General features: G+C 46.0%; 2 protein-coding genes across 5 annotated transcripts in view; one reads left to right on the forward strand and one right to left on the reverse strand.

Annotated features, from left to right (window-relative positions):
- Window positions 1-258: 258 nt before the first annotated feature.
- On the forward strand, window positions 259-1910 carry spp2 (secreted phosphoprotein 2). 2 transcript variants are annotated; one of them, XM_080877860.1, is made up of 6 exons: window positions 259-591; window positions 674-801; window positions 878-1000; window positions 1300-1413; window positions 1492-1555; window positions 1669-1910. In XM_080877860.1, the coding sequence occupies exons 1-6, from the start codon at window positions 540-542 to the stop codon at window positions 1770-1772; spliced, it is 585 nt and encodes a 194-aa protein (XP_080733986.1). In that variant the 5' UTR covers window positions 259-539; the 3' UTR covers window positions 1773-1910. The 2 variants fall into 2 exon arrangements, with proteins under 2 accessions (XP_080733986.1, XP_080733987.1); XM_080877861.1 differs by having other exon boundaries at window positions 1507-1555.
- Window positions 1911-5462: 3552 nt separating this feature from the next.
- raph1b (Ras association (RalGDS/AF-6) and pleckstrin homology domains 1b) overlaps window positions 5463-13003 on the reverse strand; it is a 39641-nt gene continuing 32100 nt past the window's right edge. For all 3 annotated transcript variants that reach the window (XM_080876718.1, XM_080876720.1, XM_080876719.1), the window contains 8 exons: window positions 12867-12988; window positions 12473-12538; window positions 12223-12366; window positions 11533-11643; window positions 10810-10908; window positions 10589-10709; window positions 9993-10129; window positions 5463-9903 (listed from right to left, as the gene is read on the reverse strand). In XM_080876718.1, coding sequence (XP_080732844.1) covers window positions 7285-9903; window positions 9993-10129; window positions 10589-10709; window positions 10810-10908; window positions 11533-11643; window positions 12223-12366; window positions 12473-12538; window positions 12867-12988 — 3419 coding nt within the window. In that variant the 3' untranslated portion in view covers window positions 5463-7284. The remainder of the gene's footprint in view (window positions 9904-9992; window positions 10130-10588; window positions 10710-10809; window positions 10909-11532; window positions 11644-12222; window positions 12367-12472; window positions 12539-12866; window positions 12989-13003) is intronic.

The following is a 13003-nucleotide window of genomic DNA, read 5'->3' on the forward strand; positions in this document are numbered from 1 at the left end:
CTCGAGTAGCTTCTAAATCATCAGAATTTTTCTCATACATTTAAGAAAGTCTCATATAGAGGATGCACAAATATTTACTAATTTAATTTAGCACATCAGCCTGGGCTCACCTTATTTTCCTTTCTTCTCTTTTTGTTTTTACACTCAGTACACATTTCTATCATCCTTACAATGGGCATGTGACTGGGACATACTGCTTTATCATATTGAACTTTGAACCTCCTACCATTCATGTAGAGGACTCAGGATCAGAATGACCCTAAAGCATGCCTAACATATTGCATGCAGCAGGACATCCCGGTTATTTGTCACATTGCATTTGACGTACAGTGTATTAGGACATCGTATGGTAGTGTGGGTACTGGAATGCACCCAAAGGACATAAAAGGAAGCTGGGCAGACAGGACAGTGCAAGAGAGGGAGGCTTTTTTTTAAGGGGTTATGGAGTTTAAGAGGCGGTGCACAGGTTCAGTGCTGAGTATATTTAGAGAGAAGTAGATGAACCTTTGAGGCATTTTGGTTTGGTGCCCATCGTCAAGATGAAGTCATACGTGCTCCTCCCAGCCCTGCTGCTGTCTCTTGGATGCACAGGTGAGTAACTTTCTGTCCTGATCACTTCAAAATAAGATTCAGTAACTTCACCTTTCCCTCCTCCTCGTCTGTGACTTTGAAGGCATCCCACTTCACAACTCTGAGCTGCAGTCTGCGGCAGACAGCGCCCTGGGAGCAGCTTTGGCAGAGGTCAACTCTGTGTATGCTGCCAGCCACCTTTACCGGGTCACTACAGGCTCTGTCGCAAAGGTGAGCCTGTTGTGTGCTTAATGCATTTAACAGTATGGCAACAGCTGATTTGTCCTGAATATCCCACGTGTGACAGGTCATCCCCACGGGCCTGGACACCGTCGACCTGCTGATGGTTTTTCGGATTAAGGAGACTCAGTGTGCAAAGACTTCCCAAGACGACCCTCAGGCCTGTGCCTTCAGGCCCGGCTTCTTTGTGGTGAGACATTTAAACCAATGCTTTCCAAATACTTCAGTGAGATAATAAATAAATTAGCCACGTCAGAAGCTGGAATATTATGTGGATGGTTCCCTGTGAAGGGCTGATATCTGTATCCTGGTGTGGACACATGTTGACTCAGTGCTACAGCCTGTTGTTTACATTGGCACGAGTTTACTGGGCCAGAATGTGCCCCTGTGTGATTGACGGGACAGCGGCCACCAGGTATTTAAAGAAATATCACACAGACTAATAAAGCAGGGTTTTTTCTTGTTTCTTTCTCTTTTACCCACCTTCAGCCCTCCTTCACCTGTTCCACCCGGGTACGAATGATGGCCAGGTCTCCCCAGGTGGTCTCTCTGAGGTGCGGCCACGATGGCAGCTCCAGCTCCAGCTCAGAGAGCAGCGAGGAGGTGAGTCAAGAGTCAGAGCGGCACAAATTAAAGAGCCAAACAGTTGTTGCCCTTTATGCACAGCGCATGAATACCCAGGCTTTGTTTCCACAGGTGTTCTTGAGAAGGAGACAGCAGTTCAATGCCCCATTTGCTAACAGAGGTAAGCACATTTTCACATTTTCTTTTGTCTTTTTCTTACAGTGATCTTTATTTAAAACGTTTTTGGATGTTAAGTGCAAATAAGTGGACTAACAACCTCAAAACTTTTGGCAGTCCCAGCTCCAGCTGCACCTTCAGCCCAGCCTGGCGGCTCCCGGTACAACCAGTTGGCAGAAGACCGACCCAGAGGAGACACTTTCAGCAACTATGTAGTGTGAAAGTTCAGCTATCCATGACTTTCTTTTAGGTGCTGATCATATATATTAAAAAAAAACTGAATTAAGATATTTTGCAAAAATTTTTTTGTCCCCCTTTAATTCTCGTTTAATTTACAGAGCTGCTGAATGATTATTGAAACACAAAGAAAATATACCTGTTTTTCTGTCTGTGAAGGTTCTCAGTCATCCAGGTCCTCGTAGTCAAAGGAGCTTGCAAAGAAAAGCGTCTGGACTTCTTTAAGTTACTTGAAGTTACGAGAAGCTTCAGTTCTAAGGTCAAGTGGCGGAGAGTCCCAGATATAAACCTAGTGGGAGTTTCCCCCCACAGAGGGACAAAAGGACCCCTGATGATCCTCTAATCGCCTGAGCCAAGGTGTGAAACTGGGTGTGGGTCCCAATCAGCCAGAGTTTCGGGTGAGTTCATTGTGGGACTCTGGGACTCTCCACCACTTGACCTTAGAACTGAAGAAGCTTCTCGGATGAGAGGTGAAACGTCTTCAAGTAACTTAAAGAAGTCCAGACGCTTTTCTTTGCAAGCTCCTTTGACTACCTCTTTTTCTATTTTTAATTTCCATTCGTCAAACGTTATATTGAGCACCAATAAGTTTAGAGTGTAAGCAGGGGCGGTCCTAGCCTGTTTGGTGCCCTGGGCGAACACTCCCTCTGACCCCACACATAAAACATATTAAGGATTGTACATTAACATATTTTATTGTAAAAACTGTTTCGGAACCATGCTGATTTTAACCAGATAAACATACAAACACACACGCACACATATATATATGGAGAGAGCGAGTATGCATAGTAGTACGGCTAACAAACAGCCATTATAATTCGTCATACGATGAGAACAGGACAAATCAAAGTTGACAATGACTAATTAATATTGTGCCGAACACAGTCCAAAAGATTCAATAAGCTACATCAGTGTCTACTGTTTACTATCATAACCAAGTGGCTAACAAACATCACTATACCTACTAATTAATGTTATCTTGTTGTATCTCTGTTGTGGTCAGTGCTATCCTCTTTGCTGTTGCATGCCGGGGCAGCAGGTTGAGGGTCACAGACGCCAACAGACTAAATAAACTTATCCACAAGACCAGTAATGTTGTGGGGATGGAGCTGGACTCCATTAGGGTGGTGTCTGAGAGGCGGATGTTGTCCAAGATAAGGAAAATCATGGATAATACCTCCCACCCACTCCATGACATGCTGGCTAATCACAGGAGCACGCTCAGAGAGACACTGATATTACCAAAAAGCACCACTGACCGACACAGGAAACCATTCCTACCTGTGGCCATCTCCCTGTACAACTCCTCCATCTAATACACTCTTTTTGCACACGTTTTTTTCTACTCTGTAATATTCTTGTCAATTTTCTTGATATTTATTTATAATCACCTCTGTTAATCCTTGATATTTATAATTGAGTGATCTGTATATATTAGTGCTATTTCTTAAAATCTGTAACATAATGTATTATTTGGAGTTTAGTCTGTTACTGTTACTATTTTTACCATTTCTTCTTGGAGCAACTGTAACTCAAGTTATTTCCTTAGGGATTAATAAAGTATTGTGATTCTGATTGTTTCAGGATGACCTGCCATTATCCAATGACACATCTGCTTACCTGTATCTTTTGCTCGTTTCTCCTCCTCTTCTTTTCTCTTTTTTCTAAACTGAGCACCTGATGGCTTTGAACTTTTCTTGTCCATCTTCCATTGGTTTTAATTTTGCACTCCAGTATGAACACCCATCCCCCAGCCCGAGGATCACCACAACATAATCTAACACACCTACACCTTAGTTCACAGATTCACTTTAGTTTATTTCTGGGATTTCACACAACCCAGGAACAAATCATGAATACATAATGGGCTCTGATTTACATTATGAATGAAATGTGCTCTATTTGGAAGCAGCCGCCCCCCTCCCCTTTTGACAGGTTGTATGTGAGACTTTAGATCATTAAACTGTAAATTATAAATTTTAACTTGTTATTGATCCCTTTACCCCGAGTCCTAAAACGTATATTTATTTTCTTACTCTTCTTATATTTATTGTTTGTTTTCGTGCACTGCTGTAACTGGAGCCTCGTTGTCTCGTCTCTCTATATACTGTTCTGTATGTAGCGGAGATGACAATAAAGTTTACTTTGACTTCAGCAGCAGCAGCGAGCATGCGCACCGAGGGCTCTGACGCTCACTTTTCGCGTATAGAATTTAGAAAAAAACATTAAATGCAGTGCAAATTATAAGTCTGTATCATAATGTCTGCTGTTTTCGTGTTTGTTGGTTTGTTTTTATTTTTTTATTTTGCGAGCTGGTTATTAAATCCCCCGCCGCCCCGTCCTGTCCTCCCTGCCGCAAGCAGAAGGCGCACGTCGCAAACCGATGGCGCCCTTAGTCCTCGCAAATGGGCGATAGAAAACCGACCGGTGCCCATGCAATCCCCAAAATGCGCTGTCATGATGTCGGGGCAGCATGGGTGCAAGCAACTTTCGTGTCGCCCATATCAAAAACCGCTACTGAGTGTAGTGTAGGGTAGGATAAAACCACTAGAGGGGGTGTGTGACCTACCAATCAAACAAGTCGGTTGTAAATTGCACTTGAATATAACACATCAAACAAACATCCAGAGATGTGCAAAGGTCTTAAGTGACCCCTCATTTCTTTATATTATGGTAGGAAAATTGGAAGTAGGTGCAATTATTTATTAAAAAGTATGCAAAGATACAGGGAAATACAGTATGTAAGGCAAGAACAGAGTTTGTACAATTCTAATGAGCTTTAAAGTCAATATTTGGCATGACAACCTTTATTCTTCCAGTCTGAACCCTCTAAGGGAGCTTTCATGTCATGTCTTCAGGAATAGTTCTCCAGGCTTCTTGAAGGACATTCAGAGCTTTCTTTGGATGTTTCTGCCTTTTGTTCTGTTCTCTGTTAACATGATCCCACACTGTTTCAGTAATGTTGAGGTGCAGGCTCTGGGGAGGCCAATCCAGGTATGGTTCTACTGTGTTGTTTAGGATCACTGTCCTGGTGAAGACAATGAAGCTGCTGCCAATCAGAAGCTTTACAGATGGTACTGCACGATGGATCAAAGTGTTATGTGCTTTGTATGTTCATAACTTCCATCAGTTTTCACTCCAACACCACTGGCTGAAATGCAAACCATGACACAGCTTTCATCATGTTTTATATGTGGCTGTCCATACTCACTGTTGTACCTCTAATAATAAATAAATTACCATTAAATATTGCCATTATCTGTGGCATTTTTCATAAATTCAACTCAAGAAATGGAAACGATGATGCGTTTTTGACAGGCTGCTAGCAACAAAGAGAATTTAAAAGTGGTTCCAATTTGTTTTTTGTGTAGACACAAACACTGGCTCATCCCACGAGTTAGTTGCTTTTTTTTATACTTCAATGACTCATAGGTTAGTGTTGGTGGCTTAACAAAAATATTCTTCAGAAAAATGGTCAGATACAACAACTGGAATGAAAATGAGTGAAGAAATGAGTGAAGAAGGAGCCAACATCCAAATAAAAACTTTGAAGAAAGGCTCATTGGAAACAAAATAAAAAGAAATGAGGGGTGACTCAAGACTTTTGCACTGAACTACACATAATCTTTAAATTAATTGAACAAACGACACAGAGACGGGTTGAGGTCTGGTTTAAACATTTATATTGTGATTTTCAGTTTATATGCAAGAGGAAACATTTACTCTCATCTGCAAACATTTTTCTTCATCTGGCCCCACGTGTTCGCCTCAGCACATCGATATAACTTACATACTGTACTGCAGCAAACATCCCGGTAAGGACAATGACGCTCAGTTATAAGAAAGAAAAAAAAAAGATACACTGTCTTCAAGGCCTTGTATGGAATCTACACCACCCCACACCAAAGCCAGTCTAAATGATCTGAAATATTCATGATATGTCATCCTGGCACACACGGACATGTCGAAGGACAGCACTAGCACCCTAAAAACGAAGGCATCGCTGCTAGAAATGGAAACCCTTCATAGTCGACCCTCTAGATAACCTCTGACCCTGTGCACCAAGAGATGGAGCAGCAATGGCACCACGAGGAAACGAGATTCCATAGACACAAAGTTGAGTTGAACATTCAGATGATTTGTGTTATAATAAACTACATGATTCGATGCTCTGTACATTAACCGGATAAAATGCATCTCTCCTTCGATACTTCACGTGGCTGAATCCAGCCGGTGCTCGCCACTTCCTGGACGGGGAACTTAAGAAGGCGGCGGGGGAACCAACGGTAACGGAGCAGCAGCTGCAACTGTACAGATACAAACTGAAGGATAAGGTCCGAAATCAAGCCAGCACACAGGGAACTCACACAGTCCACAAAGATAACCACCCCAGGCCTCCTCCTCCTCTCTCCTTTTCTACAAAGTCCAGTACAAGTTTTGCATCAAATTAAATCCAGCTGCACAGTCCATGCCATTTTTTTTGGAAACCTTTAGAAGATACTTCCTTTCTGTTTCGACCTCTGTGCAAGACTTTAAGAGTAAGGCTTCCTTCTGATTTGCATTTGTCAAGTGGTGAAACAGTCTAGAAACGCTTAAGACAAAAGATTTTACTGAATCATTGCCTTTCTTTTCTTCCAGATACATTCCATTGTGCGCTAATGTTGATCTGCTCCTCTCTAGGCTTTAATCTATTTAAAAGACACTTACACATATAAAAAAAAATCCTTCCATTTACCAATCTTTAAATAATTTTATATAAAAGCAAACCTGACAATCCCTGTTCCATGAAGGCCCTCCCTAATGATGATTAACTACTACCACCATACCATCACATACGCATGCATGCACTCAATGCATGGATGCACGTTCAGTCCATTTCTCTCTCTCTCACACACACACACACACACACACACACACACACACACACACACACACATGCACGCACACAGCTTCATGTTTTACAGCTTGTTGTTTACATGTTGTCCATGCAGTACCAAAGCAGAGAGATCATGATGAGTTTTTGTTGTTTTCTGTGTTGCGTCTCCAGTAACGTGGCACAAACTTGTGGCAAAGAAGCAGATGCATGATTTGGCTCAGACCTGGATCCAATAATATTTGCACAAAGTCTTATTATTAGTGTTTACTCAGAGCTGCTTGGTGTACCAGACAAGTGGGGTTATACCGTACGGGGCAAAAACTTCATGTTCCAGAGAGCTTGGATAGTTTAGACACCTCCAACTTAACCTGTTTGAGTCTAAAGTGTCCCAGTATTGTAAACCTCACTCATCCAGAAAGCCAAGCAATAAAAAAAATGAAGAACTAGCAAACACTAATTGAAGATGGTCTGGTTTGGCTTTTAGTATATACACAGTCATTTATTATCGTGTCCCCAGGAGAAGAAAAGAGTAGTCCACTAATGCATTTTTACTTCACTATATCATTTCATTGTCTATTCATTAGTCTTCATCGTGTCCTTATCGACAAGTTCAACTACTATCCAGTAAGCTTGGTGCCATCCCCTCTTTTGGGTGGGGCAGGAGGGGGTCCTCGTCGTAGTGTTGCATAGCCTGAGATGTTTCCGGACATATAGCCACCGTTTCCTCCGTTGCTTTGCTTTCCTTGGTCCAGGAGCAGCTCAGGAGGCGGCGGGGGCAGCGCCATGTCGTCCATGGTCCCCGCGGGGTCCAACTTGGCTGAGAGGCCGGCGGAGTTGGTGGAGCCCTGGCGTCCCACTGACTTTCGCCTCAGTGTCCTGTTCAGATCCTCCAAGAAGTTGGGCTGGCCTGAGCTACCTTTTGGGGAAGTCGGTGGAGGTGGCGAGAGCGGAGGTGGTTCTGGGGTGTTGTTACTACGCCGCCCGAGCGTGGGCGGAGGAGTCTTTTTCAGGGAGTTCTTTCCCCATGTTGAGTTACTGACGAGGGAGATGGGTGGTGGTGGAGGAGGAGCCTGGGGCTGGGGATTCACCACTGCTACTCGAGGAGGTCCGCCCGTATGGGCGTCATTACCTGGAGGTGGTGGAGGGGGGAAGAGCTCGGAGGCAGGTGGAGGAGGTGGGAAGTAGGCGCACTCAGGAGGTGGGGAAGGGAAGTCGCCACCAGACTGCTTTGCCTGGCTTACCTTGGCCTGCAGTGCCAGGGGCAGGTTAGCCAGGTTGAGCTTTCCTGGTTTTGGGGGAGCAGGAGGTCCATTTGAGGGCTCCTTTGAAGGCGATCCATTGGAGGGAGGACATGAGGAGGGAGGGGCGGTGTTGCCTTGGGGAGCAAACTTGCTGAGCAAATTTCTCCTGGATTCCTCGTAGGAGTTTGAGGCGTTGGACTTGATGCTGGAGTTCCTCTGGGGGGTGGGAGGAGGTTTCTTGCCTCCAAAACTAGAGGAACCAGAGGGTGACCTCCTTATGGGGGAGCCCATGTTTCCAGAAGGAAGGGGAGGAGGAGGTGGCGTCGGACCTGTGACTGGTGCTGGGGGAGGTGGAGGAGGAGGAGGAGGTGGTGGTGGTTGAGCAGGGAAGCCGGTGTTGCTGTCTGGAGGAGGAGGGGGGAATTCGGGAGACTGCAGCTGCTGGCCACCCCCACGCTGCCATTTTGGTTTGGTTTTAACTGCAGGGGGAGAGAGTGGGGCTTTCGAAGCCTCCATTTGATTGCCTGCTTGGGATGAAGCTCCTGGGAACTGACTGGCTAGCTGTTTCACCAGAGACATGGTGGGAGGGGCTCCTGTGGAAATGGTTGGTGGCTTAGACAAACTATGCTGCTTAGGCAGAGTTGGAGGGGGTTGAGTGGAGGTGTGGCCTGTCTGGAGGCTGAACTGCTTCTTAAGGGGTGCAGGTAGAGGAGGGGGTGGTGGTGGAGCTGGGGTCGGGCAACTCATTGTAGCAGGAGGCGGGGCAGGAGGGAAAGGGGAGACTGGTGACATGGGCTTGGGGGCAGTATGAGGGAGAAAGCCTGGGTTGAAGTTTTTCAGTGGTGCTGCCAGGGGTGCAGGAGGAGGTGGAAACTGGGCCGGTACTTGGAACTGTTGAGGAGGAGGAGGTGGTGGCGGCGGTGGCGGAGGTGGAGGAGGCGGGGGTGGTGGTGTGGGGGCAGGTGGTGGGGAATACTCGAGCCCGCCGTTTGGAGACGGGAGGTCCCGCGGCGGGCTGGGAAACCGCTCCTTCAGCGCTTGCTTGAGTCCACTGTGGTAGACAGGCTGACTCACGGGAGCAGCTGCAATAGCTGGTGGCGGTGGGGGCGGCGGAGGGGGAGGAAATGCAATTCCATTGGTCTGTGGAGCAGGCAGAGGAACTGGCGGTGGAGGGATGAAAGCCGGTGGAGGGATGAAAGCCGGTGGAGTAGCCGGACTGGGTGGGCCCAGTTTCAGCACAGCCATGGCAGACCCGGGGGTTGGCATGGACGGTGGAGGGGGAGGTGGTGGTGGAGGAGGCGGGGGCACATTAGTCCTTGCGGCAATGTGATTGACGTTTGGTTTGATGGCCTGCAGTGCAGGTGGTGTCAGAGTCGTGGGCAGAACCTGCTGGGCTGTAGCAGGGAGGTGAAAAGGTATCTTGCCTCCTTTCTGGTTCTGCAGCCTGGTGATGGTGCTGTATTTGTACATTGTGAGAGCCGGCGACTGATATGACACCGTCTGGACTGGTGGAGGGGGTGGGGGAGGCGGTGGTGGAGGTGGCGGAGGTGGAGGGGGTGCGGGAGCTGGTTGCTGCTGCTCCTGTGGGGGCATGTGGTTGTAGTTGCTGAAGGCCTGTGACTGTTGCTGCTTCTGCAGCTGCTGTTGATGTAGTTGAGCAGACTGTGGTGGTTGTAGCGGTGGCGGTGGTGCTGCCTGCGGTGGTGGTGGCGGAACTGCCTCCTGAGGAGACGGATGCTGGGGAGGCGGGTGCTGCTGCTGCTGCTGCAGCTGAATTGACGTCTGGGGTTGCACCAATGGGTGCTGATGCTGTGGGGGGTGCTGCTGCTGCTGATGTTGGGGGTGGGGCTGAGACTGAGGCCGTGATGGAGGCTGCGCCTGAGGCTGCTGCGGAGGCGGCGTCAGGGCTGAGTGGTCAACTGAATGCTGGCTGTGATGCCGGTGGCTGTGGGAACCGTGCGGCAGCGTGGCCCCTCTGGATGCCTCCATTCTCATCTGCGGAGAACAGAGCGAGTGTTAGGCTTTGTCACGTGACTCACACATCCTCCTGCAAACACGCGACTTTAACACGCTGAAACTCATACCTTTGAGTTTTCCTCAATCTGGGTACCCCTCTTCCAGGCCTCTGAAAATATGGAGCTCACCACGCTCTGGGAACGCCCATGAGAGGAGCCCGTATCCACCCCGCTGTCAGAATGGCCCGAATGATTCGACTGGGACTCTGAAAAAACAAATGAAAAACTGTAAAAAGGCCTCTTATCAATTAGTAATATTGGAAATACATCATAGATGAGTCACAAATCCTTCTTAAAAATTTAAAAGATTTGACATAGAATATTTATTATGTACATCTTTTTGCTGTTTCTCAGCATTCTCCAACACAAATGTGTTTCTTTTTAGTGAATCAAGCGAGTTAAAAGTCTAGTGCCTGTTTGCATTCTTGTTCTGTGTTCAGAGTGACCTCTAACAGTAGTGAGCATGTCTGAATACACTTTACAATACGCTCCACTTCTATCTGGTAGCATAACTAGCATAACTTAGCATTGACTTAGTAAAAAAAAAATGGAAGTGCTTTTGTTTTTAAAGCTAAATTGCTTCCATGTTGAATTAACTATACACTGGACATGATGATGCGTTTAAAGGAGCCATTAGTGGTGCTTAGCCTAGCTCGTGAGCGAACCGGGTATGCTGGCGGAGCTGGAGCCAGATCTGATGCTAGACGTAGAGAGAGAGGACCAATCGTAGGCTGCCTCTGTCCTCTTCATGGCTTCCTGGTAGTTCAAATACAGCTGCTTCCCATACTGTATGAGATCGAAGAACACAGATGCATTTCATAAATTAAAACAAAACATTTATCTGCTTATTTCTTTGCCTTGAACAGTAACTCTGCTTCAAACCAACCTTTGCGATGCGGATTCCATTCACCCACTGGTGCAGCGTCCTCACATCATCGCAGCACAGATACTTGATGTACTGGGACTTCTTCTGGATTTGTGGATGCTGCAAATAAAACAAGTATTATGAACATTAAGTGCTCTGCACAGACACTGCAAAACGATTCAAAATAAAAGGATTTTTTTAAACAAATAACATGTGCAATTGACATCGAAGCATCCTCTTGCAATTTATTAGACAAGTGCTTATTCATTACATTAAATGCAGTCAGTAAATAAACTTTCTATTCTGATTAAACTAATCCAATCAGCTTCTTTGGAAAAGATCTCCAGAGACATTTTCTAATAGCAGACTAATGGTACTAAGTGCATGGGGGTAACAGTGAAGCGCTAAGACTGCATATCTCTGGGGACTACAAGAACCATTTGATGTGTTCAAACCTCTACTTTAAACAGATGCAAAGGAGGACACGTGTACATCCCACCCATGTTATAATGCCTCATTTCTCTTGTTATAAATTTCTTCAGATATGTAGACATCTAATTATTTGACTTGCAAAATGTGTTTACAAGATCTGTATCACACACAGAACTGGACATCATCTGTAGCTTTCTTAGCCAAGTGCTCATTTGTGCCGGTTTAGGTCTCTGGAGGAACATTAAGACCTGCTGTTATTTGCAGGCCAATCAGGACAATGCAACGTTTCACCATGCAGTTACAGGGATTCACCTTCAAGGCCAGGCAGTAGTCAGTGGGAGCTTTGTATTTGCTGCGGTAGTCCTGCCCGTAATACACGTTAACATGGTCCAACTGCAGGAAGCACACGAGATCTCTGGATGCCTGTGGAGAAAGAGAGGCAGGGGACGGTGTCATGTACTGATGCGTGGTTGACCTAAAAGAGACCGCTGTTGGCTGCTGCTGCTCTGTGTGAAGAAACTGAATTTTACCCACCACGTTTGTGCTGTCGTTGTATAGAAACATGGAGCTTCACTCAAGCTGTTTTAGTGCATGAGTGAAGCAGTTGCAGAATGGCTTGAAATAATTATGCAAAGTCCTTCATTTGTCTACGTTTTGTGTGTATATGCTATTAAAGGTCTAACTTACATCTAGAATGCCCTATTCAGTATCAAAGCTGGGACTGAAATGTACTATGGGACTTATACATGTCTCCATGGTGCCACAGTGAACTGCAAGTGTTAAAATTTGAAAATTACTTGGGAGGATGGTGGTGTTAAAAAGGGAGCATGTGCACTCAAACGCCACGCACACAACTGCTGTTCTTCAAAGTGATCAAAACCAAACAGGAAATGCCACAAATCATGAGTGGATCTGCTTCTCATAACCCTAAATGCCACATTTCTGTTCCTAATCTTCATTTCTGCGTCCGAGTAGCATGATCGTACACCAGCCGTCACTGACCTTGGCTTTGCCTTTGGGGACATAGTAGATCCCCGAAGCCCTGAGGAGGAAGTAACGCTTCTTCCATGACTTTTTCCCATCTTCTTTGAGCCACAAGATGCCCTCGATCTCTGGCACAGACACTGAGCCACCACAGAAACATTCCTGAAGTATTGCACAAAAACCCATTAAATAATTCATCTAAGTAACGCTCCAGATTAGCAGGAATGATAGAAACGTCTGCAGTTTGCTTTATAAAACACCATCTTACCTCTAATAAAGCCTCTTTGTTCCTGTCGGCCATTTCTGATGTCTCCTTCCGCCCCAGCAAATAGTTCTGGAAGCAATTGAGTAAAACAGTGAAGTCAGTGGAGGGATGGGAGGGGGAGAAAGTCTCACCTTATCCTATGTGTAAATAAATTATTCACTTTCACTTGCTTTGACCTACTTCTGACACTCCTACACAAACACACACACTGTTATTCACTCTCTGGCTCTATGCAGGCACTCAGCATGCATAAACAATGCTTCTGCGCGTATAACATACACAGTCGGCATTTGCACACCGAACGCAGAGCAGTTAAAAGAGGAGAGGATGTTATCTGCCCCTCGGTCTGTTGAACACGCCACCATACGTGTGCAGCTTTAACGTAATGGGCGGTCACCTGAGGGTTCTTGAAGAGGGCGTATTTCTCAATGCGCTCTATGAACATGAGCTTGTTGTGGCTGTCCCGGGTCCAGTTTAGCAGATTCTCCACCAGGTTCTCGTGGTCCTCAAAAATACGCTCTGAGAAAAAGGAGG

The sequence above is a fragment of the Rhamphochromis sp. 'chilingali' genome, assembly GCF_963969265.1.
Source record: "Rhamphochromis sp. 'chilingali' genome assembly, chromosome: 3".
Lineage (NCBI taxonomy): Eukaryota > Metazoa > Chordata > Actinopteri > Cichliformes > Cichlidae > Rhamphochromis > Rhamphochromis sp. 'chilingali'.

Excerpts from the sequence above, each read along its gene's own strand:
- spp2 (XM_080877860.1), top strand. The coding sequence starts at position 540 with ATGAAGTCATACGTGCTCCTCCCAGCCCTGCTGCTGTCTCTTGGATGC. Across the intron at positions 802-877 it reads CTACAGGCTCTGTCGCAAAG|GTCATCCCCACGGGCCTGGA; the intron begins GTGAGCCTGTTG and ends CACGTGTGACAG. Across the intron at positions 1,414-1,491 it reads GCTCAGAGAGCAGCGAGGAG|GCTTTGTTTCCACAGGTGTT; the intron begins GTGAGTCAAGAG and ends ATGAATACCCAG.